Source organism: Bos taurus, chromosome 16, assembly GCF_002263795.3.
Source record: "Bos taurus isolate L1 Dominette 01449 registration number 42190680 breed Hereford chromosome 16, ARS-UCD2.0, whole genome shotgun sequence".
Classification (NCBI taxonomy): domain Eukaryota; kingdom Metazoa; phylum Chordata; class Mammalia; order Artiodactyla; family Bovidae; genus Bos; species Bos taurus.
The window spans coordinates 70598609-70626455 of record NC_037343.1 but is presented as its reverse complement, the minus strand read 5'-3'; the positions used below and the strand labels follow the sequence as shown (position 1 = coordinate 70626455).

Genomic DNA, 27847 nt, shown 5'->3' with positions numbered 1-27847 from the left:
CTCATGTGGGCTTGCAGGTCTCTGAAACCTTGTGGGCAACCAGCTAAACCCCTGTGGGGGTAATGGTGTCAGTCTCCTCAGATTTAATAATCCATGCCAGTGTCAGTCAGACGGGACATGGAAGAGATGTCTCCCCAGAAAACTCTGCTGCAGTCAGTTTGCTCTTGAGAAACTCTGCTGCCATCTACCTGGCCTCCATGCCTCACCCTTCCATCCATCCAGCCATCCAGCCATGAACCTACCCTTCTGTCTGCAGCCAGCCAGCCAACCTTTCATTCATCCATCCACCTATCCTGTCTTCTGGTTTTTAGTATTTATTTTATGATTTATTTGTCTGTGCCTGTTCTTAGTTTTGGCCACAGGGTCTTTGGTTGTGGCATGTTGGATCTAAGAATATCCAGGCAAGTCCCACCTGACCACTCTTCTGTCAACCCCATTCTTCTTGCCTTCCTTGCATCCACCCACTTATCCATCCATCCGTCCACCCAGCCATTCACTTATCCCTCATATTTAATACGTTTTGCTAACTGGAATATGTTGGACTTGTGCCATGCTTTAGGGTGATACAAAGATGGTAGAGAAACAGTCCCAACTCTCAAAGAGATTGTAGTTTAGTAGGTGAATTAAGACATGTAGTCAACAAAATACAGAGAATATTGAAAAGAGCTAGTCTGAAGTTCCAGGGTGCTTTGGGGCCTCCAGGGCAGGTCAGTGAGGAGGAAGATGCTGTTGGTGATATTCTGGCTACTGGACACCTAGAAAGCCCCGACTCCCTCATCCCTTCGAGACATCAAACATAGCTTCCTCTGTGGGATTACTGGGACCGTTGGAGTTTTCTGTCACTTTCCCTTTACATACTTCACACAGATACAATCATACAGGGACCCAGTTCTTTGAAATTAGGAAGATGAGACCACTGAGTGGGTAAGTGGTGCATGGTCTATGGACCAGGAGACTGTGCTTCTAAGAGCTGTCATCTTTCTCTCCCACTCTTGGTCCTTGATCCCAGTGCTCAAACATTCTGGCCCATAAGGGGTGAGGGTGGGGCTGCCCCAGGACCAGGTGAGACTGAGGTCTGAGCCACTCTGGACAGCCAAGCTCAGTGGTGGAGACTAACTCAGGGATGGGGGAGGCGTATGAAATTTGTTTTATGTGGCCTTTTTTACTTGCTTCCTTGTAACATCCCTTGTCCTGGGTTAGTGGGAGGGTACTGTGGATTAGGGGCACTAACCTCACAAAGGGTTTCCCAGGTGGCGCTGGTGGTAAAGAACCCACCTACCAATGCAGGAGACCCGGGTTCAATCCCTGGTTTGGGAAGATCCCCTGAAAGAGGGTATGGCAACCCACTCCAGTATTCTTGCCTGGAGAATCCCCATGGACAGAGAGAGGAGCCTGGTGGGTTACAGTCCTTGGGATCGCAAAGAGTCGGACATGACTGAAGTGACTTAGCGTGCATGCACACAACCTCCCAAAACTACCTCTTGGAGAGAGGAGTGGAGAATTTAGGAATTTTAGTTCTGCCAAGTACTTTTCCATCCTCCTGCAAGGCCATTTCTCCCCTTTCCCTCTGTATTCCTGCATGCTGGGCCTAGCGTGGAGACTTGTGGGCTGACACACAGACCAACCGCATAATTAAAGGAACCTGAGATCCTTCCTTGTGCTCTACCCTACAGGTTAATGGAAACAGCGAAAGAAATGACTCGGGAGTCCCTGCCTATCAAATGCCTTGAAGCTGTCATCCTGGGCATGTATCCTTTAAGGGATGTGAGTTTAAATGTGCTCTGTAGATGGTAGCATCACTCTGGGCTGGTTGTGCCTTTCACATCCTAGGTCCTCAGAGATGATGCTGGTCATCTGCGTGGAGGAAACTGTCAAGCTCCGCTGGTGCTTCTCTTGAACTTTCACCATCTGGACTTGAACCAAATCAGAGCTCGGCTGCTCGGCCATCTTCAGTGTAACCTGTGAGCTGAAGCCTGCTTCGAGGCTGGCTCCCAGGCCAGACCGCATTAGTTGCGAGGAGAAGTCTAGCTTCGGGGGGACTAGCGAGAGCGTGTGTCATTATTTTTTTGCATTTACCTGGCATTGCAACAGGAAGGACATGCCCATGGGATTACTCAAACCCATCTGCAGGAAGATTCTCAGCATGGACTGTGGAGGGGCAGTCCACCATGTGGACTGCCTGGTGGCAGTGTCCTGACCCTACAGGACATAAGGCTGAAACCAGGGTCTGGACGCTTCACACTTTCCATTCCGTTTTCCACTAGGCGCCTGGCTCCTCAGCCGGAGGGGAAATACGATCCAGAATAACCGTGATGACCCTTGACTTCTTAGTGGTGGCAGCAGTAGAACGTGATCTGGTAGAAAAGCAGAGAAATTCCCCATCCCGGGACGGACGGCTTGGGTGAACTGGCCAAGGGAACACAGCCAGACATGAGATCGAGAGGTGGCCCCAGGTTAGGACAGTAGGTCCTTGAGTGCCGTGCTGAGAAGGGTGACTTTTTCCAAAGACAGTGAGCAGCCCTGCCGAAATCTCTGGAGCAGAGACAGGACACGATGAGCATGCACTCCAGAGAGACAGTTCTTGGGGCAGACAGAAGGGCAGCTGGGGAAGGTGAGACTGCATCTGCGACGCCAGTGAGGAGCCGTTCCCTCAGGGAGCCGTTCCCTTAGGGGGATGGCGGTGCTTGAACTGTGATCTTGGCCATGGGGATGGCTTTGAGGGGACAGTTTCAGAAGATCTCAGGGACTGAGAATTAGCCGGCGTTGATGCAGAAGGAAGTCCACGAGTACAGGTTTCTGGATGAGTCGACCATCTGTGGAAGATGGGCTGGAGGAAGGTGAGAGACTCGGGCGCAGACCTGAACTCAGACGTAGCCGTGAAGGTCGAGGAGGGGAGTTGGACGTGTCCTCAGCCCCACGCGGGGACTCATATGTGCGGAGCTAGAGGAGAGAGGCCATGACTCTGCATTTCTGGTTTGGCAAATTGAGTGATGGGATAGTAATGCCACCGTCCACGGGGAGGACTGACAGAGGAGGGTCAGAGTTACGGGGAGGTGAGTTCCGATTTGGACATGTTGAATTGGAGGTGCCTGTGGGGCATCGGGTCATGTATTAGACTGTGGCGCTCAGGAGGAGGGTCCTCACTGGAAATAGAAACTTGCGGGCGGTGGGCGTTAGGGGTGGCCGTGGTTTCAAGGATGACATCCCAGGGTTTTCTGCTCTAGTTGGACACAAGGAGCCGTGACAGAGACTGAGGAGGGCAGTTAAGAGGAGTGGAAAGGAAACCAGGAGAGAGAGGAGACTCAGAAGTCAGCGGGAGGCTTAGGACTGGGGACGGGTCTGGTCCGTTTTCCTGGACCCCCTGGACATCTTCACGGGGAAAGGAACTTTGCCCCTCTCGTCTGCAGACCGCTGTCTGGCCGGATCTGAAACACGACTGTCCACAGGTGCCCAGGCTCGCGCCTGAAGAATGGGAACTTGAGTCTCGTGGAGGCCCTTGCCCACCCCTGCAAGTCATACCTCCCCGCTGCTCCCCACCCGGGAGATGGACACGTCTGGGAGCCCAGCAGGCAGGCAGGGGTGGGGGGTGGGGAACAGCAGATGGCTCCAGGCCCCACCCTTTTGAGGCAGGAGTCCACACAGCTGTTGGGCAGAGCCTCCTCTAAGTTTAATGGGCGAACAGTTGTCGGAGATTTGCTGGTGGTGGGTGAAGGAGCCCCTCGCCATGGGCGCCAGCTGCCTCCAGACCCTCTGCTGGTGGAGGTCGCGGGGCCCCTGGACGGAGGTCACCTGGCGTCACACGACAGTCCTGTACGCGGCAGTCTTGTCGCCCTGCAGTTGCATCAGTCCAAGTGGAAATTAGCTTAGGTTCCTGGAGTTGCTTAAACCCTCGGGGTTGGGGGGCTGTACCTGTGGCCAGCCCCAGGCCTGTCCGGATCAGAGGCAGCCTGTTCTGGCCCTCTTTTGTTCTTACCGTTATGTCATTTCGGAGAAGTGGAGGGAGGGTGGAGAAATACTGCCGAACTCAGGGAAATTTGACTCCTGCATAGACAAGAGACACAGAGCTGGATTCTAAAAGTGACAGCCTCTTTGTCTTTGCTCCGTCAGCATCCCTGTGGCCTGCTTTCCTCCCGGGCACAGCCAAGGGCGAACTCGGGTCATCCATCTGCCTCCCACAGGTCCTTCCGCAGGTCCTGGGGGACGAGGGGTGCGTTGACAACTCTGAAACAGGTCGACTCGGCTGCTTCTTGGAACTCTGTGTCCATCAGCTTGTCCTTGTTTGACGTGAGCCGTGAGCGTTGGAACCCTGTGTCCGTCAGCTTGTCCTTATTTTCTCTTGTTTGACGTGAGCACGGAGTTCAGGATTCATTCGTGAAAGGCCACTTCTTTTGATCTTGGTTTTGTGATCGTGCTGGAGAGAGAGAGCCTTGGGGATCATGGCACTTCTTTGGGGGGGCCCCATTGGCCCTGGTGGGGCTTAATACTGGAGCTCAAGTGCTAGGGTTTCTCCAGTAATAGCTGTATTACCAGAGGCAGGGTAGGCATCACCCCAGCAGGCTGGGTGCTGGGCCGAACCTCCCTGGGCTGGGGGCACTGCTGCTCTCTTCCCAATTAAAGCTCAGGCTACTTCCCAGTCCTCATCCACACCTTCTAGTCCCCTCCCTCTCGGTTCACAGAGACTCCAGGTCCCATTGATTGCCGGAGTGATGGAGCAATTCTGAGTGAGTGATGACTCGTCACAGGATGGGCTAGTGGTCCCTCCAGTCACTCCCCACTCTCTCTCCTCCCCTTGACTGACTCTGCTTGTCCCATAGGAATCCTGGTGTGGTCACACCGAGGCCCCTTCTCTGCTCTCCCTGAGGTGGCTGGGATTCCTCTCTCTCAGCACGGATCGCATGGGGGTGGGTTTTTTCAGTTTTACTGAGATAAAATTGACTTAGAGCACTGTGTAAGTTTAAGATGTACACCGTAATGACTTGACATATATATTGCAAATGCAGGGTTTCTAAGCATTGTAGTGACATATTCATAACCTCAGTTCAGTCGCTCAGTCGTGTCTGACTCTTTGCGACCTCATGGACTGCAGCACGCCAGGCTTCCCTGTCCATCACCAACTCCCGGAGCTTGCTCAAGCTCATGTTCATCGAGTCGGTGATGCCATCCAACCACCTCATCCTCTGTCGTCCCCTTCTCCTCCTGCCCTCAGTCTTTCCCAGCATCAGGGTCTTTTCTAATGTGTCAGCCCTTCCCAACAGGTGGCCAAAGTATTGGAGCTTCAGCTTCAGCATCAGTCCTTCCGGTGAATATTCAGGACTGATTTCCTTTAGGATGGACTGGTTTACATTTACCATTTTTAACTTTACCGTTCAGTAGCGTGGAGGACATTCACGCTGTTATACGGCCGTCACCGCTGTCCATCCCCCACCACCGGCTCTTCCCTACTGAAATGCTAAGCCCATTAAACAGGGTCCCCTGTCCCTAACAACCACCATCCTACTTTATGTCTCTATTAGAGTTCGACTCCTCCAGATACCTCATAAAGTTGAATCATACAGTATTTGTCCTTTTCTGACTGGTTTATTTCACATACACTAATTTCCTCAAGTTTCTTTCCTGTTGTAGCGTATGCTAGAATGTCCTTCCTTTTTAAGGCTGAGCTATTCCGTCGTATGTACATACCGCACATCGTTGATCCGTTCACCGCTTGAGTAGAGCTTTGGTTATCCCCACTTTGGGCTCTTGTGAAGAGCGCTGCTGTGACGTTGGTGCGCGAGTATCTGTTGGAGCCCTCGCTTTTGGTTCCCTTGGGTGCGTACCCCAAGTACGGTTGCGGGGTCAGACGGTAGTTCTGTGTTTAATGTGCTTGAGGAACTGCCGTGCTGACGGTATTGTGTCCCCCCCGCCCCCGGCCACACCGTGTAGCATGGGGATCTTCCCCAGCTGGGGATCAAACCCTTGCCCCTGGAAGGAGAAGCATGGAGTCTTAGCCACTGCTCCACCAGGGAAGCCCCCGTGTTGTGTCCATGTTGAGTCTGCCTCTCTGTCAGACTTTCAGGGAAGAACTGTGTACTTCATCCTTGACTCCACAGCCCTACCTAGCAGTCTGGCTGGGATAGGAAGTAGTGTTTGTTACACTGACTTAACTGAGGAGTGCCCTTGTTCCAGCCCCAGAGAACTCGCCCCAGAAAGCAGGGAAGGATTTATGTAAGAGGACCCAGAAGGATGTGATTTCACTCCCTTACTGCCAGTTAACCTCACGTGATAAAGTGAAGAGAAAGCAGGTAACCATTTTTATAGAGAGGAGCCATCTGTGATTAAATTGAGGTCAGACGACAAGACTTCTTCTTTTTAAGGGTACCTGGATTAGCCCTATACCCTGTGCAGTCCTTTTTTTAAAAAAATTACTTTAATTTGAAAAATTTTAATATAATTTTAAAGGCTACTTTCCATTTACAGTTATTACAGAATATTGGCTCCATTCCCAGTGCTGTACAGTACATTCTTGAGCCGGTCTTACACCCGACAGCTTGTTCCTCCCCACTTCCCATCCCTATGTTGTCCCTTCCCCCTACTGGTATCTACTAGTTTCTTCTCTGTACCTGTGAGTCTGGCTTCTTTTTTGTTATGTATACAGGTATGTTGTGGTTTTTGGATTCCACATGTAAGTGAGTGATATCCAGTGTTTGTCTTTCTCTGTCGAGTGCAGTCCTTTTAAGCGTAAGATGTATCCTCACAACGTAAGGTTCATCCTTTGAGCAAGCATTAACTAGACACTTCTGTGTGCTCGGCCTGTGGGAGGCCCAGGATGCAAAGTATAGCTCCTGCCCTCGTAAGATACAAACACACACGCACAGTGCTGGGCGAATAAGCGCCAAGTGCGCTGGGAGCTCTTGCAGGGGATGCGGGGACTTCACCCACACTGAGGAAGGTCAGGGAAGGTATCACAACCAGGCAGTGAGGCTCTTCCAGTCAGGGTGTGGCCTGTGTGAAAGCAAGAAAGTCCATAGCATCCTTACCACTCATGATTCTTGGGAGACCCAAAAGATCTCTGCCAGGTTTAAATCCCTTGTGCTATAAGGCTGACCTGCAGGAAGCCAAAAAAGTTATACTGAAATAGGGACATGAGGTCGTGCACAGTGGGTGTAGTGGTTTCTTTTTGAAAGTTTCGTAGGTCACTTTGGTCTCAGCTTTGAAATGTGTTTGCTGTTGTTCAGTCACTAAGTCGTGTCTGACGCTGCGACGCCATGGACTGTAGCCCACCAGGCTCCTCTGTCCTCCACTGTCTCCCAGAGTTTGCTCAAATTCATGTCCGTTGAGTCGGTGATACTATAATCATCTCATCCTCTGCTCCCCGCTTCTCCTTTTGCCTTTAATCTTTCCAAGCATCTGAGTCTTTTCCAATGAGTCAGATGTAGTCTAAAGGTCATTTAAGATTTTCAGTTATATTTGACCTCATATTCTGGGGGAATACATGTGCTGAGGGCAGTGGGCATAGATCTGTGGATTCTTTATGGTCTCAGGGTATATCCTGCAAAAATGTCACGGGTCGGGAATTCCCTGGCAGTCCGGGGGTTAGGACTCTGTGCTTTCGCTGCCAAGGGTGCTGGTTCAATTCCTGGTTGGGGAACTAAGATCCTGCAAGCTGTGCAGCCACAAAAAACCAAGTTATCACGGATCAGCTGTGGGTCAGCGTGTGGGGGAGATGAGACAGTACAGAGGATGGTGAGCAGGGGCTGAATCATGGTAGACTTTGGGAGGGATTTGGACTAAGTCCTGGAGAAGTGAGAGACACTGAAAACCTAAGTAAAAGAATGAGATGTGCTGCATTTTGGCTTCAATAGATCATTCTGGCCGCCGTGTAGAAAGTGAATTGGAGCAGAGATAAGAAACGGTGAAGACAAGTTCCCAGAGAGTAGAGAACTGAACCCGCTTAGCAAGTATTAATACTTACCGTGCACAAGCCAGCTTCCTAGGTGGCACCACTGGTAAAGAACCCGCCTGCCAGTGCAGGTAGATGTAACAGACACGGGTTTGATCCTTGGGTTGGGAAGATCCCCTGGAAGAGGGCACGGCAACCACTCCAGTATTCTTGCCTGGAGAATCCCATGGACAGAGGAGCCAAGCAGGCTACGGTCCGTGGGGTGGCAAAGAGTCGGACATGACTGAAGCGACTTAGCGTGCATGCATGCACCAAGCCACCATGTTAAGAGCCTGGCTTGTTACTTACTTCAGCAAAGCCTGGTGACACCAGCAAAGCCTGGTGACACCAGACACAACAATGTATCTGGATTTTTAGTGTCTCTCTTCAGAAGAGCTGGATCTGTGAGTCACCATAGCCACACCAGGACCGTCCAGAGACTCGGATATAGACCTGAGGAGGTGGTGCCTCTTGTCCAGTGTTGCAGCGTTTGGAGTCTGTGGGGCAGTTACTTGAAGTTGTGTGCTGTGGAGTTGCTGAGCCCAAACTGAGTTAGCAGAGACTGGATGGCTCGACCCCAGTGAGCCAGTCCGTGGAGAGGGCTGAGCTGTGTCACCAAGTGGTCTGGGGACTGAGGGGAGCCCGGGGGTCGGGTGTTGCAGGCAGCTGTCCAGTGGTACCCGATGCTGCTGGCATGGGTGTGCCAGGGCCAGTGAGAGGAGCAGGCGAGGTGCAGGTGTGACGCATCCTGACACCATCCTGTCCCTTCCCTTTCCATCAGTTGGTCTGTGTCTTTTCCGTCGCCACTGCCTTGCCTTGATTCTGGTCATCATTTCTCCCCGCACTGTCGCAGAGGCCTTCGATTCCTGGTCTGCCCCACATACCCAAATCAGAATTAATGACTGAGAACATCATTCCAGTGGCATAAGCTGACTTTTAATAGCTCGTCATGCCCTGTAGAGCACCAGGTAAAGAAAAAGTACCTTGTGATGGTTGAGCTTCTATTATTTAATTACTAAAGAAGAAAGGAAGTCTTCACTCTTGGTCCCATAAAATTTGGTTTGATGTGCAGCAGATAGCAGGTATCTCAAAGATAGGGAGTGAATCCTTTATAAGAGGATTGATCTGGAAAGATGAGGTCTGGGTCTGCTCAGAGGCAGAGGAGTGGATCCCCTGGCCGTGTGGTCCACTTCCCCTACCTGGGAGTGCAAGTTCTGGTATCTTCAAGGCCTCTTTTCTCTTCCTTGACTCAGATTGTCTTAAGATACTTAACGAATGGACAGCCTTCCATCGAGCGATTCCCCATCAGCTTTAAAACCTACTTCTCAGGAAATTACTTTCACCACGTTGTGCTGGGGATTTACTGCAATGGCCGCTATGGCTCGCTGGGCATGAGCCGAAGGGCTGAGCTGATGGACAAGCCATTGACCTTTCGGACTCTGAGTGACCTCATCTTTGACTTCGAAGATTCCTACAAGAAGTATCTTCACACAGTCAAGAAGGTCAAGATCGGACTGTATGTCCCCCACGAGCCTCATAGCTTCCAGCCCATCGAGTGGAAGCAGCTGGTCCTCAATGTCTCAAAAATGTTGAGGGCTGACATAAGGAAGGAGCTGGAGAAATATGCCAGGGACATGAGGATGAAGGTCAGTGCAAGGAAGGCAGATAAGGGATGCAAGACCCTTCTTTCATTTTCCCTCTCTCTCTCTTGCCATGTGCCCTGTGTTTCTGAGATGGCCAATAGTTTCTCGAGATTATCTTGTTTATTAGCCACCTTTTAAATAATTTTGGGGACTTCCATGACAGTCCAGCGGTTAAGACTTCAAGCTTCCACTGCAGAGAGCACAAGTTCAATTCCTGGTCAGGGAACTAAAATTCCACATGCCACGTGGTGTGGCCAAAAACTAATAATAATAAAAAGTTTGTAAAGGATTTTGTAAGGCGATTTCAGAGAAAAAGAGAGTGAGCCCAGCAGTCGGGCAAGAAAAGGAAATTTATTAGAGGGAAAAGAGAAGGTGACTGGCTCTTAAGGAGAACCAGCATTCTCCCTTTCTGATGGAGTCCTCCTTATACCCCACCAGTGAAAAATTCTCTGAAGGGGTGGTCGCATAGCCGGAGGTCTGGAACCTGGTGGTCTCGTAGCTTTGAGAAGATAGGCGCCCGTGAGATAACAGGATGCCATTTGGGCAATTTGGTCAGTCTCACAGATCACTGTGATTTATTCTTTGTTTGCCAGGTCGACATAACGAGCCGTCTAATCAATGAGACCCCAAGTGGGCCCTATCAGATCTGATTTTTGACATGGACACTTTAAGTTTCTTTGCATTTACTACTTTAAAAACCAGAGCTAAAGTCCATGTGGGTGTTGCAGCTGAAGCAAAGTCATGTTTTATACCGAGTCATGTTTTATCTCTGGTTTGCTTTGTGAGTTGTAAAGCCCTTGGCATAAAATTCTGACCTGGTGTCATAGTAGCAAACAAAGGAGCACACATCCTGCCGTAGTTTTCATAAACGACTGCATCACTGCCAAGGGGACAGGATGCCTGCTTGTCCTTCCCCTCCAGGGCTTGTGGAGTCACTGAGGGCTGTGTCTACACTGAGGCCAACAGGAGAAAGTGATTATGCCGAATTTAGGCTTGGTTGTGGTTAGCACCTGGAGACTTGTCATCTTCACTTGTTAGCACTTGGAATGGGGATTTTTTTTTTCTACCCACACCATGAACTTGTGGGATCTTAGTTCCCTGACCAGGGATTGAACCTGGGCCCACTGCAGTGGAAATGTGGGGTCCTGACCACTGGACCACCCGGGAATTCCCTGGAATGGAGATCCTTGATCCTTTGAACCCACTCTGCATGCGTGTGGGCTTCCTGGGTGGTACTAGCGACTAAGAACCTGCCTGCCAATGCAGGAGATGTCAGAGACGCAAGAGAAGAGGGTTCGATCCCTGGAGGAGGGCACGGCAACCCACTCCAGTATTCTTGCCTGGAGAATCCCATGGACATAGGAGCCTGGTGGGCTACCGTCCATAGGGTCGCAAAGAGTCAGACACGACTGAAGTGACTTAGCACGCATGCATATGTGCGTGTATGTGGAGGGGAAGGATCCAGGGAAGAACAAACTGGCTTCTGGGGCAACATGGATGGGACTTTGTCTTCACAAGAGGGGAATTTACTGAACAACCAAACAGCCCCAGGAGGCTGAGGCACTGGGCTGTCTGTGATGGGGGAGGGGGCACAGGGTCATCATGCCATCCTCTGAGCAGTGGCCCCTCTGCTTCTTGTGGTGACCTTGTGACATCAGGTCAGAATTTTATGCCCAAGGGCTTTGCAACTTACAAAGCAAACCAGAGATAAAACATGACTCCGTATAATCTGATAAATTATACAGCAGGGTGACCCACTCATCCTGGTTTTTCTTTTTTTAACTTTTTTATAATTTCATTATTTATTTCTTTATTTTTGGTCATGCTGAGTCTTGGTTGCTGCACTCCAGCTTTCTCTAGTTGCAGCAAGATGCCTCATGAGAGAGGCACCTGGGTGGCTCAGCCCTCCTCCCGGAAGTCTTCCAGCCCAGGGCCTTGGGCAGCATGGGATGACGAGGGGCGGGGCTGAGATGCCGGGCTTTAGGAAGGCACGGGGAGGGTCCGTGGGGAGCCAGCGCAGTGACTCCTCCTATCTCTTCCAGATCCTGAAACCTGCAAGTGCCCACTCTCCAACCCAAGTGAGAAGCCGGGGGAAATCCCTGTCCCCCCGCAGAAGGCAGGCGAGCCCCCCGAGACGGCTTGGCAGGCGAGACAAGTCGTAAGTAGTATCCTCCCCTCCCCCCACCACTCCCCAGTTCAAGGCCCAGCACATACACTCGTGGGGTTGTCCTGGGCTTGGCATTCGAACCAAATGGTGATCTCCATGAGATGGGCCTCTTGCGTGGGGGACATCTCTGACGGCAAAGGTCCCCCATGCACGTCACCCCCCCAGTGCTCTTACCCTCCTGACGGTCAGATGTAGACACGGCTGGAGAGATAAGCCCCAGACGCTGCGAGGTGGAGAAGAGCCTGGAAGGAGCCCTGGCCTTAGAGTTAGGAAGCCTGGGTCTGGAGTCAGCTCAGCTGCTTAGGGAGCTGTGGGGCCTTAGACGTGTTGTGCAACCTTTCTGGGCTCACGTTCTCTCACCCCCAAAATGAGACCTTTAGAAGGGATGAACTTGCCTGTTACTAGAACCTTAGCCCTCTGTGCCCAGTAGAAAGTGCAGTTGCCCTCCGTGGATGGTGGCATCAGAAACAGCGCTTGGCTTCTCCTCTCTCCTTGGCTGGCTGTACCCTCCTATGTTTTAGCCTCGAAGCTGGTGACTCCTCGCCTCCTTCTTAGATCAAAGTGATCCACTTAAGATATGACAGTTGGAGATGCTGAGGCTGCCCAAAGTAGCCAGTGGTAATCCCCCGGCAAATACGTGGGCCATAAATACACTGGGGAAAAAAAAATACTGCCTTGATGAATACCAGCGGCCTGCTGTGTCTGTCACACGGGTTCTCACCATGCAGGGGGCCCAGGGGTGCAGGGCAGAGGGGCCCCGGCGCGTCCGCGCGTTCGCCTTGCAGCCTGGGCAAGCGCTCGGGGGCGTCTGAGCTCCCTTGTGCGTCAAAGAGGATTAGAATCTTTTCTTGCCTATCTCACAAGGTGCTGTAAGCTCAGGTTAGAAGATGTGTAAGAGCTATCTGTGGATGGTGAGCTGTGTACACAGCATGTTGTTATTGTCACAGCATTCCTGTAGTGGGAGGAGAGAGTGTTTCACAGTTTTCCTTTTCAAAGGAAGGAACCAGGGCACAGAAGATCTTTTGCTGTGTTGTGTAGCTGGCCAGCGACAGAACTGGGGCTAGAACCCAGGCTTCCTGACTCTGGGAAGGTGGTGGGGGAGGAGAGGACAGGGTGAAGTATTGTCATTTCCAGGGAAGATTTCCCGTTCATCTCTGTTCCGCCTCCCACTGCCAGTCCCAGGCTTCTGCACCAACAGCCAGGAAGGTCTTGGGACTGGAGCCCAGGGTTTGAAAGGGGAGGAATGACCAACTGGGAGGGTTGGGTGCTCCTATAACTGAAGGTCAGAGTGGTTTCTTTTTTCTTTTTCTAAAAAGTTTTAATTGGAGGATAATTGCTTTACAGTATTGTGTTGGCTACTGCCATGCAACAACATGAATCAGCCATAAGTATATGTCCCCTTCTTCTTGAACCTTCCCCCTCACCCCCTTCCCACCCCATCCCACCCCTCTGAGTTGTGCGACACGTTGAACTCCCTGTGTTATGCAGTAACTCCCTGTGGTTTCAACATAGGTTTGTCCTTTTAGGGAGCAGGGTGGCTTTAGACCTGTCGTACATGGCCTCTGACCCTATTCCTGCCCCTAATGCTGGGCAGCACCCTTGATCCTGATGCTCACCTGTCTGTCCTCTCTGATTCAAGCAGCCATTCATTACTGTCACTGAACAAAGCAGCTGTGGTCTCAGAAGACTATGGACCTGGAAGCCTTTCCCAGAGGGTCATTGGGCAGAGTGTAAGGGGCCCCGCCCGAAATGGGAATCTATTTGGTGAGCCCTGGAGTTGGGGAGGGTAGCCTTTAATCTGCTTGGTTATGCTTACTGCCCGCGGAGGCCTGAGTCCTCTCCTGAGGAGCTCTCAACTCTTCAGCAAACGTTGCATGGTCCATCTGGTATCCAGGGCCCAGGAAACCCTAGGCATTGTGTCTGATTGGATTTTTGCACAGGATGGCCATCGTTGGTTTTTAAGGCAATTCCTGTTGGGGTCATTTTACTTGGATCCACAGGAGCTTTGCAGTCCAAGGCAGGTTACGTTTTTAACTGCAAAAAGTTACCGTGATTGCCCAGGGATGGTAAAGCCCCTACGATCTTAGAAGCTGGTTATAGAAACAAAAGTTGGAATGACAAGCGGCTGGTGATGGTCATGGTGTTGGTGCTGGTTTGAGTGGAGGAAGAAGGGAGTTTGAATTTGGACCATGGGCTTTGAGGTGCTTCTTAGACATAGGAGGTGGGGGTTAGCGGGAATGTCATAGAAGTTGCTGAAAATGCAGATGTGGAGTTCAAGGGTGTTGGGGAATAGAGATCCTGCTTTTAGAGCCATCTACTCGGAAGGGACAGTTGAAACAACAGCTGGATCAGTTTGCCAGGAAAGAAAGGAGAAAGAGAGCGGAAAAGAAGAAGTCATGTCAGGGTCCTGAGTGTGCGAGAAGTGCCAGCATAGGAGATGAGGAAGAAATAGAGAGTGGGAGAAAGGGCCAGCATGAAGGCATCCGCCTGTGCGCACCGAGGATAGCGCGGAAGGGCTTAGGGGCGCTGAGGAGGCGGAAGGTGACACCGTGTATCACGTGGCTCTGATGCTGCTGTGAGGGAGCCCGAGTCATCTGGTGCGAGTGGGGAAGAGGCTTATCAGTACAGGGTGGAAAATGGGCACACGGGGCCTGGCTGAGGAGAGATGGAAGCGTCGTATAACCCTGTTCGCAAGGGCCTCCCTGTGGCTCAGACAGTAAAGAATCTGCTTGCAATGCAGGAGACCCCGGTTCTATCCTTGGGTCGGGAAGATCCCATGGAGAAGGGAATGGCTACCTCACTCCCAGTATCCTTGCCTGGAGAATTCCATGGACAGGGGTTGCAAAGACTCGGACATGAGTGAGCGACTTTCACTTTAACGCTTGAGCACTAGGAGGAGGGCTTGTTAACACAGATTGCCTGGCCCCTCCCCCAGTGGTTCTGATGCAGCAGATCTGGGCCGGTGCCTGAGAAGGGGCCCTTCTAACGAGTCCCCGGTGATCCTGGTGCTGCTGGTCTAGGGATGCCACCTGGACAGCCAGCGTCTGGTCAGTTATTGTGGGAGAACCAGTTTGGGGCTTGACCTTCAAAAAATAACAGAACGTCAAGTCTCGAAGGTCCTGGGTCTGCTGAGAGGGGCAGATGAGGCCATTGAGCGTGGATCAGGGACTCAGCCCTGCCTAGTCCTTCCTGGGCCCCTGGGTAATGAGGTTGCTGTTGTGAAGTCAGAGGGTGTGGCCCTGGCATGGCCCTGTGGTTGGGCCCCACTGAAGTCACCCTGGGAGGAACCCGATGGGTCCTTCTCCTGGGGGCCAGAGAGAGAAGTCCTGACCTCAGTCATCGCCCAGGCCATGCCCCTGCCCTCATCTCCAGCCACTCTGTCACGCAGCCAAGGCAAGTGAGCATGCCGGTGCCTGCAGCGGACAGCTGTTAGATTGCCACGGATGTGAGTGCACAGCCACCCTCCAGTGTCAGGGCCCCCTGCCCTCCCCTGACTGCCCTCCCGAGGCTTGGGAGTCGGCCTGGGAATGGGGAGGAAGACTGGGGAGAGGGCAGTAGTCACCGAGAGATCAGGAAGGAAGACCTGCGGGGAAGTGCGGTTCAAGTCCATCACCCCCCTTCATTCCCTGAACTGGTCGTAGCTCCAGCCAGGCAGGCCCAGGAGCACAGAGGTGATGGCTCTTGGTTCAGTGTAAATGTAGACTTTTCCAAAATGATGAAGAGGGGCTGCAACCAGGCCCCGGATCCCCTGAGACTCATGACCCCTCCTGGCACCCCTTCTCCTGGGCCGGGCCCTGACTCCCAGGGGTCTTCATAAACTCTTCCCTAGGGCCAGAATTTGGGGAGTGGTGGTTCTGGCCCACACCAGGATCAGGTGGCCTTGGTTGCTTGACCAGCCAGGGAGCCCAGGCGGCTTGTGGATTCCTGTGGACACTCTGATGTGAGCAAGTCCAGTAAGACCATGGTGATTCTTGGTGGTGGAAGCTCCCGCTGCTGCTTTTCTCTGCTCCCAGGGATTGGAGGCCAGGAGAGGATCTGGGGGGCAAGTGTCTTGGCTAGAGTTTCACAGTGGAGGGGGCATTACAAGGGCTTCCCACGTAGTGCTGGTGGTAAAGAACCTGCCTGCCCGCGCAGGAGACTTGAGAGAGAGACACGGGTTCGATCCTTAGGTCAGGAAGATCTCCTGGAGGAGGGCACGTCAACCCACTCCAGTATTCTTGCCAGGAGAATCCTATGGACAGAGGAACCTGGCGGGCTACCATCCATGGAGTTTCAAAGAGTCGGACATGACTGAAGCGACTTAGCACACACGCACGGAGACGTTACAAGGATGGCAGCGTCTCTTCCACGGTTCCTCCTTAATCCTGACTTCCGGATTGCAGGGCGGGATGAGGGATGACAGGGGCCCCCATGCAAGAAGAGAGGGAAGAGAGATGCAGGAGATGAGAGTAACATGAAGGCTGTGGGAGGTGGGGACCACGAGATGCACCGAGCACCAAGCTCCTCCCTCCCTCTCCAGATCCCAGCTTCCGTCACTGCAACAGACTGGGGCCCAGGACAGCCTGGTTCCTAGAGGTGTGTCTGGAGAAAAGCAGCTTCCCAGCCTCTACCCATGGCCTTCCCCAAGCAGGCTTTTCTCCAGGTAATCTGGCTTTGGGGCGAGGAAACGAGAAAGTGACAAATGTAGTTACGATCCAGCAACTCCATCAAACTCCAGACCTCTTAGTGTGTAGCATGATCGGGACCAGGAAGGGTTTGGTGACTGTTCAGTTCAGTTCAGTGCAGTCGCTCAGTCGTGTCCGACTCCTTGCGACCCCATGAATCACAAAACGCCAGGCCTCCCTGTCTGTCACCAACTCCTGGAGTTCATTCAACTCATGTCCATCAAGTCGGTGATGCCACCCAGCCATCTCATCCTCTGTCATCCCTTTCTCCTCCTGCCCCCAATCCCTCCCAGCATCAGGGTCTTTTCCAGTGAGTCAACTCTTCGCACGAGGTGGCCGAAGTATTGGAGTTTCAGCTTTAGTATCAGTCCTTCCAGTGAACACCCAGGACTGAGCTCCTTTAGGATGGACTGGTTGGATCTCCTTGCAGTCCAAGGGACTCTCAAGAGTCTTCTCCAACACCACAGTTCAAAAGCATCAATTCTTCGGGGCTCAGCTTTCTTCACAGTCCAACTCTCACATCCATACATGACCACTGGAAAAACCATAGCCTTGACTAGACAGACCTTTGTTGGCAAAGTAATGTCTCAGCTGGTGATTCTTACTATGTTGTTATTTCAGCATTACTTAAGGCCGCCAAGTCATTTCTAAATGTGGCGGGTGCCGCCGTGAACTGGGGAGTGGCCTCAAGAGGGGAGAGTTACCATAACAGCCAAGAGGCTCCTCAGCTGTGGGGTCCCAGCCCCTGTCTGTGCGTGTGGATAATTTTAGTGGTTTTATGTCCCCCGGTACCCCCCCACTTGCAGCTGGGGCTCCTACCAGCTCTGTATTCCTCGCCATTTTTGCACTTGTCTGAATAATCCTTCTCGAAAGGAGCATCAGTGTCACTGGGTTGTCAAGACAGTCAGCTGAGTGGGAGGGCAGACAGCAGTGACTGTTGGTGTCTGCTGAGACAGAGCTCCTTCAAGAGAGAAACAGGGACTCCCACCCCCACCCCTCCGCCCAATAGTCCTTCCACCTCCTCTCTGCTCCTCTGGGACTGTTTAAAGAACCTTCCACACTGAACAGTCAGGTTGTTTCCTGTGGTTTGTAAACAGATAGAGCTTGCTATGTAGGTGGAAAAGGCCTTCTGTGAACTTAAAACCAGCTCCTTGAGGACAGTGGGCCTCAGGCTCACTGAGATTCTCAACAGGGGCCAGGGTGCCCCCGGGGGAGAAGGGTTAGAAGTGCAGCGGAAGGGGAGGGTTTATAATGATGCTGCTGCCCATGAGTGCCTGGGGGCCCAGAGGGTGAATGTCCTGCCAAGCTCAGGACCATTTCCGCCCCCCAATAAAAAACCAATCCACCACTGACAACCCCGAATGCCCCATGGAGTCCTCTCCATCTCTGACAGTCCCCAGGTCTCGACTTCCTGATCCATGGCCTGAACCTGAGAGAGAGGTGGTGAGTGGACAGTGGTTTTCTGGCTGGGCTATGTGTGTTCCCATGAAGGCAGCTCCTGCCAATTCGAGTGACCCCGAGAACATTCTGAACTGGGGCAAGAGTCCTTCAGGGTCCATGGGAACACCTTCTCTCCCCATCTGGCTTCTTTGCTCCCTCGGTCTCTTCCCCTCTCTTCTTTGCTGCTCATGACTTTTTCTTCCCTTTGTCTTCCTCTTTGATTTCCATTCTTTGTCATCCATCTCGAGGGCGGTCCGCGGCTCCGCTGGGCTCTGCTTGCCCGTGGAGACCCTCAGGGTCACAAAGGTTCCTCAGCCCAGTGAGGTCTCCTTGCACTGCTGGGCCACAGACGAGGGAACTCCTGCCCCGTTCAGTTGCCAGGCTCATGAAGGCCCCTCTAGGCGACGGGGCTAGGGGGCCCTAAGTCATTTCTAAATGAAGTCATAATGAAGTCAGAGAGCAGTGATTCGGGTCCTTGGTCTAACCACATGGAAGATATTTTGAATGGGCCCCAAGAAGTCATTCTCTTTAGATCCCAAGTGAGGAAATCTCCCTGGGCAGGGGTGGGTGGGGGGGTTGTGGTTGGAAAGGGGAAAATTTCCTTCACATGGAACGTAGAGGAGACACAGAGAGGGAGAGAGAACTAGGAAGGTTATGGAGGGAGAAGTCAAACCTCCTGAATGAGATGGGGTTTCTTCCCTGGTGCCCAGAGAAGGAAGTTTCCAACTCAGAGGCCCACCCTGCTTCATCCCCTGGGGGATTTCATGGTGGTCCAGGGTGCCCGGAGATGCTTGAACAAACCAAAATGAAGTGACGGGCCTTATCAAGAAAGACCACCTCTGGCAAAGTGAGCCAGGAGCCTCCAGAGCTGATGATTGAAGATAGTCACACAGGGCTGGGGTTCCTCGGGGGCTCTCCGCTGCAGTAAGGAGAGGTGAGAGCCGGGAAGCCATGCCTGGGACTCTCAGCGGCCTTGGCTCCTGATCTCCGGCCAGAGCCTCCTGCCTGGGGAGGGCTTGAAAGAACAGGGAGCTGGAGCTCTCTCCAGAGCCACATCCCTCTTGGCTCAGGCTTGTCTGGTCACAAGCAGCCTCAGCTGTCTCCCCTGTCAGCTGCCAGCAGTGGTGCCTGTGGTCCTGGGAAGTGAGGAATGTCAGAAGCAGGGCAGGCTTTGAATGAAGGTGACAGGTGGGAGGGAGCCCCCCTCAGTGTTCCTCCCTGAGGCGTGCAGGCCATGAGTCCTAGATCGAGTCTGGCCTGGCCTGACTCCTGCCCAGCTAGACAGGAGCGGAGGGCCTTGGGTCTCCCTGAACTTGTGAATGCTGGGCTGATGCCATCCCTGATTTAATCTGTTCCACCCCCTTAACATGGAGGAGAAAACGGCAACCCACTCCAGTCCTCGTGCCTGGAAAATCACACGAACAGAGAAAGCTGGCAGGCTGTAGTCCCTGGGGTCGCAAAAGAGCTGGACACGACTGAGCACGCGCATGCGCGTGCGCACACACACACACACACACACACACACCCCCCCCCCTTAACACCAAGGACTGAAAGATTTAACGTTGCACTGTTGCGATACATCCATTTATAGAGTCCAGAGACTGTGGAGAGTACAGCTAAACTCGTCCTTGTGAATGTGCAGTGTGTGAGGGTGTCACCTGTGAACACGGGCCTGTGCACGTGTGTGAGGGGTTGTGACCTCAAGGGAGGCAGGAGCAAGAAGCCTTAGCAGCCTGACTGGGGGCCTGTGTGTCCCCGTCAGGGAGCCCGGAACTGGGCTTAGCTGGGCCACGTCCCTGAGGTGTCTCACACCTGCAGGGGAGAAGGAAGGGGTGCATTTCCATTAGAAGAGGAAGAATGGATTTTGGCTCTACTGACCAGCCATCTGTTTTGGTAACCCCAAGACCTGCAAGGCACGTGGCACAGTCTAAGTGTGTTGGTTTCTCAGTTGTGTCTGACTCTGCCACCCCATGGACTGTGGCTGCCAGGCTCCTCTGTCCATGGGATTCTCCAGGCAAGAATACGGTGTGGGTTGCCATTCCCTTCTCCAGAGATCTTCCCAAGCCAGGGAGCGAACCTGGGTCTTCTGCTTTGCAGGCAGATTCTTTACCATCTGAACCACCAGGGAAGCCCAAGTGTCACTTAGTAAATTCTTGTGAATGAGTAAGTGGTGCCCAAGTTCCAGGAGCCCTGCTGGCCGACTGCCCTTCAGGCCGTCTGACCCATCCTGCCCAGTGACGGCTTGGGGGCTGGGGGTGCGAGGAGAGGAGACGCCTCAGACAAAGCCCTTGTCCCAGGGACAGGGAGGGACCTGGGTGGTTTAGGGGGAACCCTCTAGGCTTTTTCTCCACTTACTGCCTCTTTCCTGAAGTCCGGTCTCACACAGACACACCAACTCGTTCAGCCCCAGGTTGGGCTGTCACCCCCCTTGCATCCTCAGTGTTCTCCATCGCTTTCTGATTCCGAGGCTTCTTGTGGCTTCCCTGTTGCCAACGTCCAGTCTAGCTGAGCTCTTCCTTGGCCCTGAGGCTGCCCCAGGTGGCGCACATAGGAGATGGTTCACTGTCTAGATGCACTTAGCCCGTACTAGGGTACGTGGTGAATATCAGTGGCACCTCCCACAAAGCACTTTCTCTATGGAACCGTGAGCCTGTCCTCCCCAGGCCCCCTCCCGCTCTGCAGAGCTCCGCTGTGCTGGCTCCGGGACCAGGCCATCAGGCAGGTAGCCTGGTTCACGCTTGGATACATTGACATGACAACAGTGAGGCTGGGACAGTCCATTTTTGTGCAGAGAGAAGTGCCCCCTCCTTCCTTCCACAAAGTGCATCAAAGGAAACCTGAAGTCCCTACCCCACGTCCCCTAAAATAGAAGGCGCCCGAGAGCTTTTCAGAGGGAAAGGCTTCCTTGTTTGGACTAGGGAAGGATTTGGAGAAATACATTGTTCTAAAATAATAACCCTGGATCCGATGTGCAAGGTTCTGGGCAAGTGCAGACCCAGCTGAATCATCGTCCTGAGGCTTGTGTTTCTTAAAAATAACCCCCCTTGCAATATTCTAATTATAGCTGGGGGAGCACTTGGAAGGGCCTCTCCACAATAGCTCCCCCAGCTTTGGCCCTGAGACGAGCTGGCGAGGACTGAGCCGTTATTTCTGGCTGGGCTCCCAGGCAGGTGGCATGCTGCGATAACCCACTTCTGCCCTTCGCCAGGCCAGGAAATTCAGCCAGTGTTGCCATGAAAGAAGAGGGTTTCACCTTGCAGACAGTTCGCCAGGAATCTCAGTTGAACTCATTTTCTGCCAGTGTTGTTGTTCAGTCACTCAGTTGTGTCCAACTCTCTGCGACCCCATGGACAGTACACGCCAGGCCTCCCTGTCCTTCACCAACTCCCAGAGTTTACTCAAACTCACGTCCATTGAGTCGGTGATGCCATCCAACAATCTCATCCTCTGTCGTCCCCTTCTCCTCCCACCTTCAATCTTTCCCAGCATCAGGGTCTTTTCCAATGAGTCAGTTCTTCGCATCAGGTGGCCAGAGTATTGGAGCTTCAGCTTCAGCATCCATCCTTCCAATGAATATCCAGGGTTGATTTCGTTTAGGACTGACTGGTTTGATCTCCTTGGAATCCAAGGGACTCTCAAGAGTCTTCTCGAGCACCACAGTTCTGCCAGTGTTAGCCTTTTTCCCTCCGCCGCGTGTTCTGGGCTGTTGTGGGAGGCATGAGGGTGGGGATACAGAGGAAGGAGACAACTTAGTCCCTTTCCTTTGGAAGGCCCCATGCTGTCTGTTGTCGCAGAACCAAATTCAGCTGTACAAGTAGGCAGGTTCCCCAAGTGACCTTCAAAGATAAGGTAAAGCCTCTCCTATATACAGAAAAGCAAAAAAAAGTCTTCCAGTCAATTCTTAGAATGTTTGTTCATGGTAGCTTGAATTCTGGCTTAGGACTTTGTTAAAAATATCCCATCAGAAACATACCACAATGAAATCCTATCAGCCATTTACACGTTAGTAGGAACTAGACTGGCTTCCCTGGTGGCTCAACACTAAAAAGTCTTCCTGCAATGTAGGAGATAAGAGTTCGATCCCTGGGTCGGGAAGATCCCCTGGAGATGAAAATGGCAACCCACTCCAGTGTTCTTGCCTGGGAAATCCCTGGGACAGAGGAGCCTGGCAGGCTACAGTCCATGGGGTCATAAAGAATAGGACCCAACTTAGATTAAAAACAACAAAGGAACTAGACCAGAGTTTATTGAGAGGTACAAGGATATTCAACAGTGGGGATTCGCAGATGAATTTACTTGATCCCTTCTCTACAGTTGTTTGCAGACTCTGAGGCAGACTCAAGAATTATGAACCTTTGGGATTCTTTAACCTAGTGGACCCCAACCTTTTTGGCACCAGGGAAGTTTCATGGAAGACAGTTTTTCCGTGGACTGGGGTGAGGTGGGGATGGTTCAGGCGGTAATGTGAGTGGTGGGGAGCAGCAGATGGTTCCCTGCTGTGTGGCCTGGTTCCTGACAGGAGCTGGGGACCTGCTCCAACGATGTACAGAAGGAAATGGTAGAGCATGTGGAGCAAGGGGTGGTGCATTGTGGGGGCAGTCTAGTCAGAAAATACTTCACAGGGGAAGTGGCATCTGGGTTGGTTAGGGTTCTTGAAGGGATGAGAAGAGACATGCGGGAGGCATTCCAGAAGCCAAGATGCAGAGACAGGAGTGGCCTGACGTCTTCCTCAGATGCTTGGGAGGATGCTCTGTGTGGGGACCAGGAGACTGAGGGTCAGGGTCATTGCATCTTGGTCAAGGCCATCTGCTTTTGATTCTGGAGGAGAATTCTGGTTTCCACCTCTTGCTAACCACGCGACTTTGAGCACGTTTCCTAACTTTCAGGGCCTCTCTTTCTTCCTCTGTCAGATGGATGGTAACAGTATCAGCGCTGTAAGGCCATGGTGGGAATGAATTCACCCATGTAAGCCCCTTAGAACAATGCTTGGTACAGAGTAGGTGCCTAATAAATAAAAGCTATTTATAAAGTGGTGGTTCCTCAGCACCTGGGGGCGTGGGGAACTGGCAGAAGTGCTAAGGAAAGGTTTAGAAAAAGGAGGCCAAAGGGCCTCAAGGCAAAGTGCATCTATTTTTAAGGATGCTGAGAGCAGAACGTGGGAAAGATAAGGGGAGGTTTCAGGAACAGAGAAACTTGAAAAGTGAAAATTCTCTTCCTTGCGGCTGAGAGGCTTCAAGAGGAAGCCAAGAGAGTGGCCAAGAAGTGGCTTCAGAGCAGCTGGCGTCCGAGTGGCTCGTGCTTGTGGCCCGTCGCTGCAGTGACCCCAGGAAGCCCTCGTTTCGGGGTCAGTGGGTGGGGTTCGTTCATTCCTTGACCTTCCTTGCCACCTCTCCTGCCGCGGACTTTGCAGCAGGTGCTGTTGGTCACAGAAATGAGGGAGAGAAAATAGGCGAGTGTGGCTTTATCTGAGCCCCTGAGAAACGCTAGGAAGCTAGGGTCTTACTAGCTTTCGTCTCACATACGAAGAGCAGCACATTTAGAGTTTCAGGAGGAGACGTGTGACTTGGTGTCGAGGAATATGCCAGGATAGGGAGAAAGCTTGTGCAGGAAAGACTCGGAAAAGTGGGGTGAGCTGATTGGTAAGTGCTGCGAGGACCGTGGACCAAGGGGTTCTCTCGTTAAAGCACGAGGAACTGCTTAGCCTTGGGAGGCGGTGGGAGATCTCAGAGCCGCCACGGCTCAGGGCCCAGGTGGTATGCGAGGTCCCAGGGGAGAAGACGGACTCTTAGAGATGGGTTTCTGGACTTCATTTTGGGTGCGGCTGCTTCTCTGAAAGGATTCTGGAGCGCTTGCTTGAACTTGCTCTTATTCCGCATACTAATAGCGCAACACCATTACTAGCATCATGTCTGAATTAGCTGCTAACTGGTGAGTTAATGGCTTCCCTGATGACTCAGATGGTAAAGAATCTGCCTGCAATGCAGGAGACCCAGGTTTGATCCCTGAGTTGGAAAGATCCCCTGGAGGAGGGAATAGCTACCCACTCATTTTAAAAATGGAGAAAAAAATTGTGAGATAAATCCTGAGAATGCTTAGGCATGATCTTATGTCGGGAATTCTCCTACGAAGTAGCTTTAATGAAGACAGATGATGCACTTCTGAAGGACTTCTTTCCCCAGCTTGAAGTACTTTCTCATATGCCTCCCGTAAATGCTTGAGTGCAGTATCATACTGCAAAGTACATGAGAAAACGTATTACATTTAGGGAAGCGAGGCGATTTGCCTTGGAATGATTTTCCACATGGACATGCTTTTTCAGATGAATTCTGAAAGATTCATCCTAAATTTATACCCTCAAGCTGGACTAGAGATGGAGAATGTCTAAGAGAACCTGAGTCACCCCAGACATCTGGGAGGCGCTGGGCTTCCCCATGGCACCGAGGAAGCCAAGGTTTCTAGGAGAATTTGGTTCAGGTGCTTGGTTCTGTTGTAGTTGAACTTCAGATTCTTGCAAGGGTTACAGATACGTGTCAGAAGTTACAGTGTGACCAAATTCAGGCTTGAAGTTAAACAAACTCATTCAGCAACCTATACATTTTGTTTTGAACTCTACCTTGAAAACCTATTAAAAGGCTCCTTAAAACCTATAAAGGCAGACTTCAGAACAAGAAGTAGAGCTGGGGGCTAGGACTGGCATGTGGTGGGGGGCGGGGTGGGGTAGAGGGCCCTGACAACAATGCTAAATGATCTTTCTGTACCCCCTCCCCTCCACCCCATCTTTCTTTTACCCGCAGGCCTGCACTGCCTGAGAAGAAGGTGGCTGACGTCAGCACTCTGAATGAAGTGGGCTATCAGATCCGGATTTAGGCCAGCCGTACCGCAGCAACAGGGCTTCTATGGTGCTTCTCTCTGCACTTTACCCAGCATCTTCAGGAGAACTGCAACTATTTATTGAGAACTGGTGAATTTTATTTTTAAGGATTCACTTGGAAGTAGACTCTGAGTGGCTGGTAACAAAAAAAAAAATTCATGAAGGGACAACCATGAAAAGGCTGTGATAGACCCCCCTGGGGTTGGACTGTCCTCACTCCAGACAGAAAGGCTAAGACCATAACTGTAGTTTTTTATATTTTCCCATTTACCTACTTTCTTTTACTTGCTTTGAACATTATGCCTCTCTAGTAGTCCATGTTCATGAAGCCCTCCCCCCTCCCACTTTTGATACAGTAAGGTAACTCAATCAGTATTAATGTCTTTTTCAGCAATAACAGAGGCAAAGATTGGTGGGGTTTTTTTTAAGCAGTCAATATTACCTCAGCATCTTGACATCAGATATGCAAACATAATGGTGGGTTGTTTTTTAAGTCTATTTGTATTGTTTCCCCAGTATTTCCCATGGGGATCTCCACAAGGTTTGCAATTTTTTTCCTGGTGCACATGTGATGAGATTTTAGGTATTATATGCAAATGTTTTACTTAAAGAGCACTGAAATTCTTCTGGCAATATGGGAAATCATTTTCAGGATCTTGGGAGTTACTACTTTCTTAATCTTTCTTACAGCATTCACTGACAGCAGCTTTTCTTTCAAAACAAAACAAAAAAGCACGTTCAGAAGCTAGTCTGTGTTCTGTCACTAACATTTAAACTTTGCAGACTCCAGTGAAAAGCACATGAGGTCATGTATGGTTACACAAATTTAGCAGTATTGCGATTACCTCTGACAATAACACCCTCAGACAGAGGCCGAGAGAATCAGGTTTTGAGAACTAGATAACCTTGCTGTTCACATTTCACCTCAGTTTTAAACTCTGAGTCAGGCCTTGGTTCTCAAGGACTCACTGTTGGTAGGTAGGTAATGTCTTATATTAAGACCAAATACGGCATGATGTGATTCTTTTCCAGTACCGTTTTTAGGTACCACTTCATGATGTTTAGGAACTGGTATTGGAAAATGCAGTGAATTGGAGAAGCAGAACCTTTTGTTTTTTAAATGGAAAAGACTTCGGGTACTGTGTTACAGCTTATAGCGTGATGTTCTCCATGGAGCAGGGGATGAGTATCTGGCCTGCATATGGCAGTTAAAGTGTAACTTCTGCTGCAGACCACACAGAATAACTTGCATACCAAGTCTGTGTGTTATCAAGAGTACAGCTTCTACTTCACTTGTTTGATCTTAGCAACCATGCCAACTTATGCAACCAAAAAGCATATTTTAAGTGAAGTTTGTTAGTCAACAAAAGTGTTATTTCAGTCTTGGGGCCTCCCCCTCTGGCTTTCTTTACCTGAAGGTGATTTTAGGAGTAAAAAAAAAAAATAATCTGCTCATTTCAGATTCTTTACCTCTGAGGCGACACGGGAAGGAAAAAGACTCTATCCTTCAGCCAGACTCTATCCTTCAGCCGTGTGCAGCTGAGCTCACTCCCTAACCCTATATCCTAAGAATCGGTACTAATGGAAAGTACTATCCTTGAAAAAAGAAGTCGAATGTCCTTTACATGAAAAAGCACCAAGTAAGTCCAATCTACATCTCAGATTAAAACAGTTAAACACATTCAGGACTTAACCACTTTTAAGAATAGTACTACCAGTAGAATTGAAAATGAGTTATTTTAATCTTCTCAAGATAAACCCATTTGCAGCCTCCTGGCCACATGTACTTAGATGTTTGGAGTAGTCCGTGAATCATTTCATTTTCATCCTAAAATACAGACTTTGCTCTCTAGATGAAATAAAATCATGTTTATCAATCTGAAAGTTTATATCCAGTAAGTAGACTACTTATAGTATTGATATACTGCAGTCATTCTAAGGGCTTGGAATAGGATTTTCCAAGTATTAAGTACTGTCCAGTCTAAAATATGGAGTGTCAATATTTGCATATCCTTGTCTCCCACAGAGTGGGGGAAGGAATTAGGAATACAACCTGTTTCTAATATGCTGACGTCTAAGCCTTAAAACTGCCAACTGGCTTGAAGATTCAATTAGTAACCTGATTTCTTCCACACTCACTTCTTGATTTTAAGATTCATTTCCCCAAAGCAAGAGTTAGTCAACAGAAACATGAAAATAAGTTAAAATGTTCTTAGTTGTTACTCTATTTTTATTGCCTATGGAATATGTTAATTTCTAAAAGACACAAGAAAAGTACCAAACTCTTACATTCTAGTGAATTGATAATAAGGTAAGAAAAAAAAAAGACACGATTTACCCCACAGAATTGATTTTAAATCTGGTTATAATTCAAAAGATAAAAATCATGAAATGATTTGAAATCTAGTTTTTAAAAAAAGTTAATGCAAGAGAAATTTTATGCTTAAGCCATTGTGATAATACATGCAAAGTTTAAATGAATGACAGAAATCTTGATTCTAGACTACATGTTGTGCTGTTTTGAGTACACTTTTATTTCAGAAAGTGATATTTAGTATTTTCTATACACTCTGAAATCATGAGCATTTCACTTTTTCTAAGTCAATTATTTCATAAGGATTTTATTAATAGATATTGGTAAATAGAACTTTGGAGATCTTAATTCCGTATTCTTACTATACCCGAGGCTTTTGTAAGCTCTAGTTTTATGTACAACCTTGTACAGTTTTTTGACATACAATTCAGAATCTTGTTTATTCTCTTGGACTTTGTTCTGGCCAATACATTTTTTTTAGATCTCTTAAGAAAAACTGTGATTGGTTTAGTGGGTATTTTTCTAAGTAAATGAAAACTTGTATAATGGTATTTTAGAGAATGCCAGATAAGTGCATGTTTCAATTTAATGTTTTTCTCATCACTTGTATGTTTATACACAGCATGGGACTTTCAATAAAATCATCCTGGAAACTCAAGGATTGTTTTCCTTCTAAAAATATAAATGGTGTGACTTTTTTCTTATCCCTCTTATTATATACTTGTTCTAGTAAACTAATTTATCACTCTCACCCTTGTCTTCTTCCACAGTTTTCAGGTTCTGTATTAAGTTTATCACTCTATTTTGGTGTATCTTAATTCACTTATTGG

General features: G+C 50.3%; 1 protein-coding gene across 2 annotated transcripts in view; it reads left to right on the top strand.

Moving 5' to 3' along the window:
- VASH2 (vasohibin 2) overlaps positions 1 to 27689 on the top strand; it is a 40856-nt gene extending 13167 nt beyond the window's left edge. The window contains exons 4-9 of one of the 2 annotated variants that reach the window (NR_198880.1): positions 868 to 924; positions 1674 to 1748; positions 9183 to 9564; positions 11604 to 11719; positions 24627 to 24793; positions 26165 to 27689. Coding sequence is in view for 1 of the 2 variants with exons in the window: in NM_001434987.1 (NP_001421916.1) it covers positions 868 to 924; positions 1674 to 1748; positions 9183 to 9564; positions 11604 to 11719; positions 24627 to 24699 (703 nt within the window). In the remaining variant the exon portion in view is untranslated. Of the gene's footprint in view, positions 1 to 867; positions 925 to 1673; positions 1749 to 9182; positions 9565 to 11603; positions 11720 to 24626 lie in introns of both variants that reach the window. The other variant, NM_001434987.1, reaches the window with a different exon arrangement.
- The last annotated feature ends 158 nt before the right edge of the window (positions 27690 to 27847 follow it).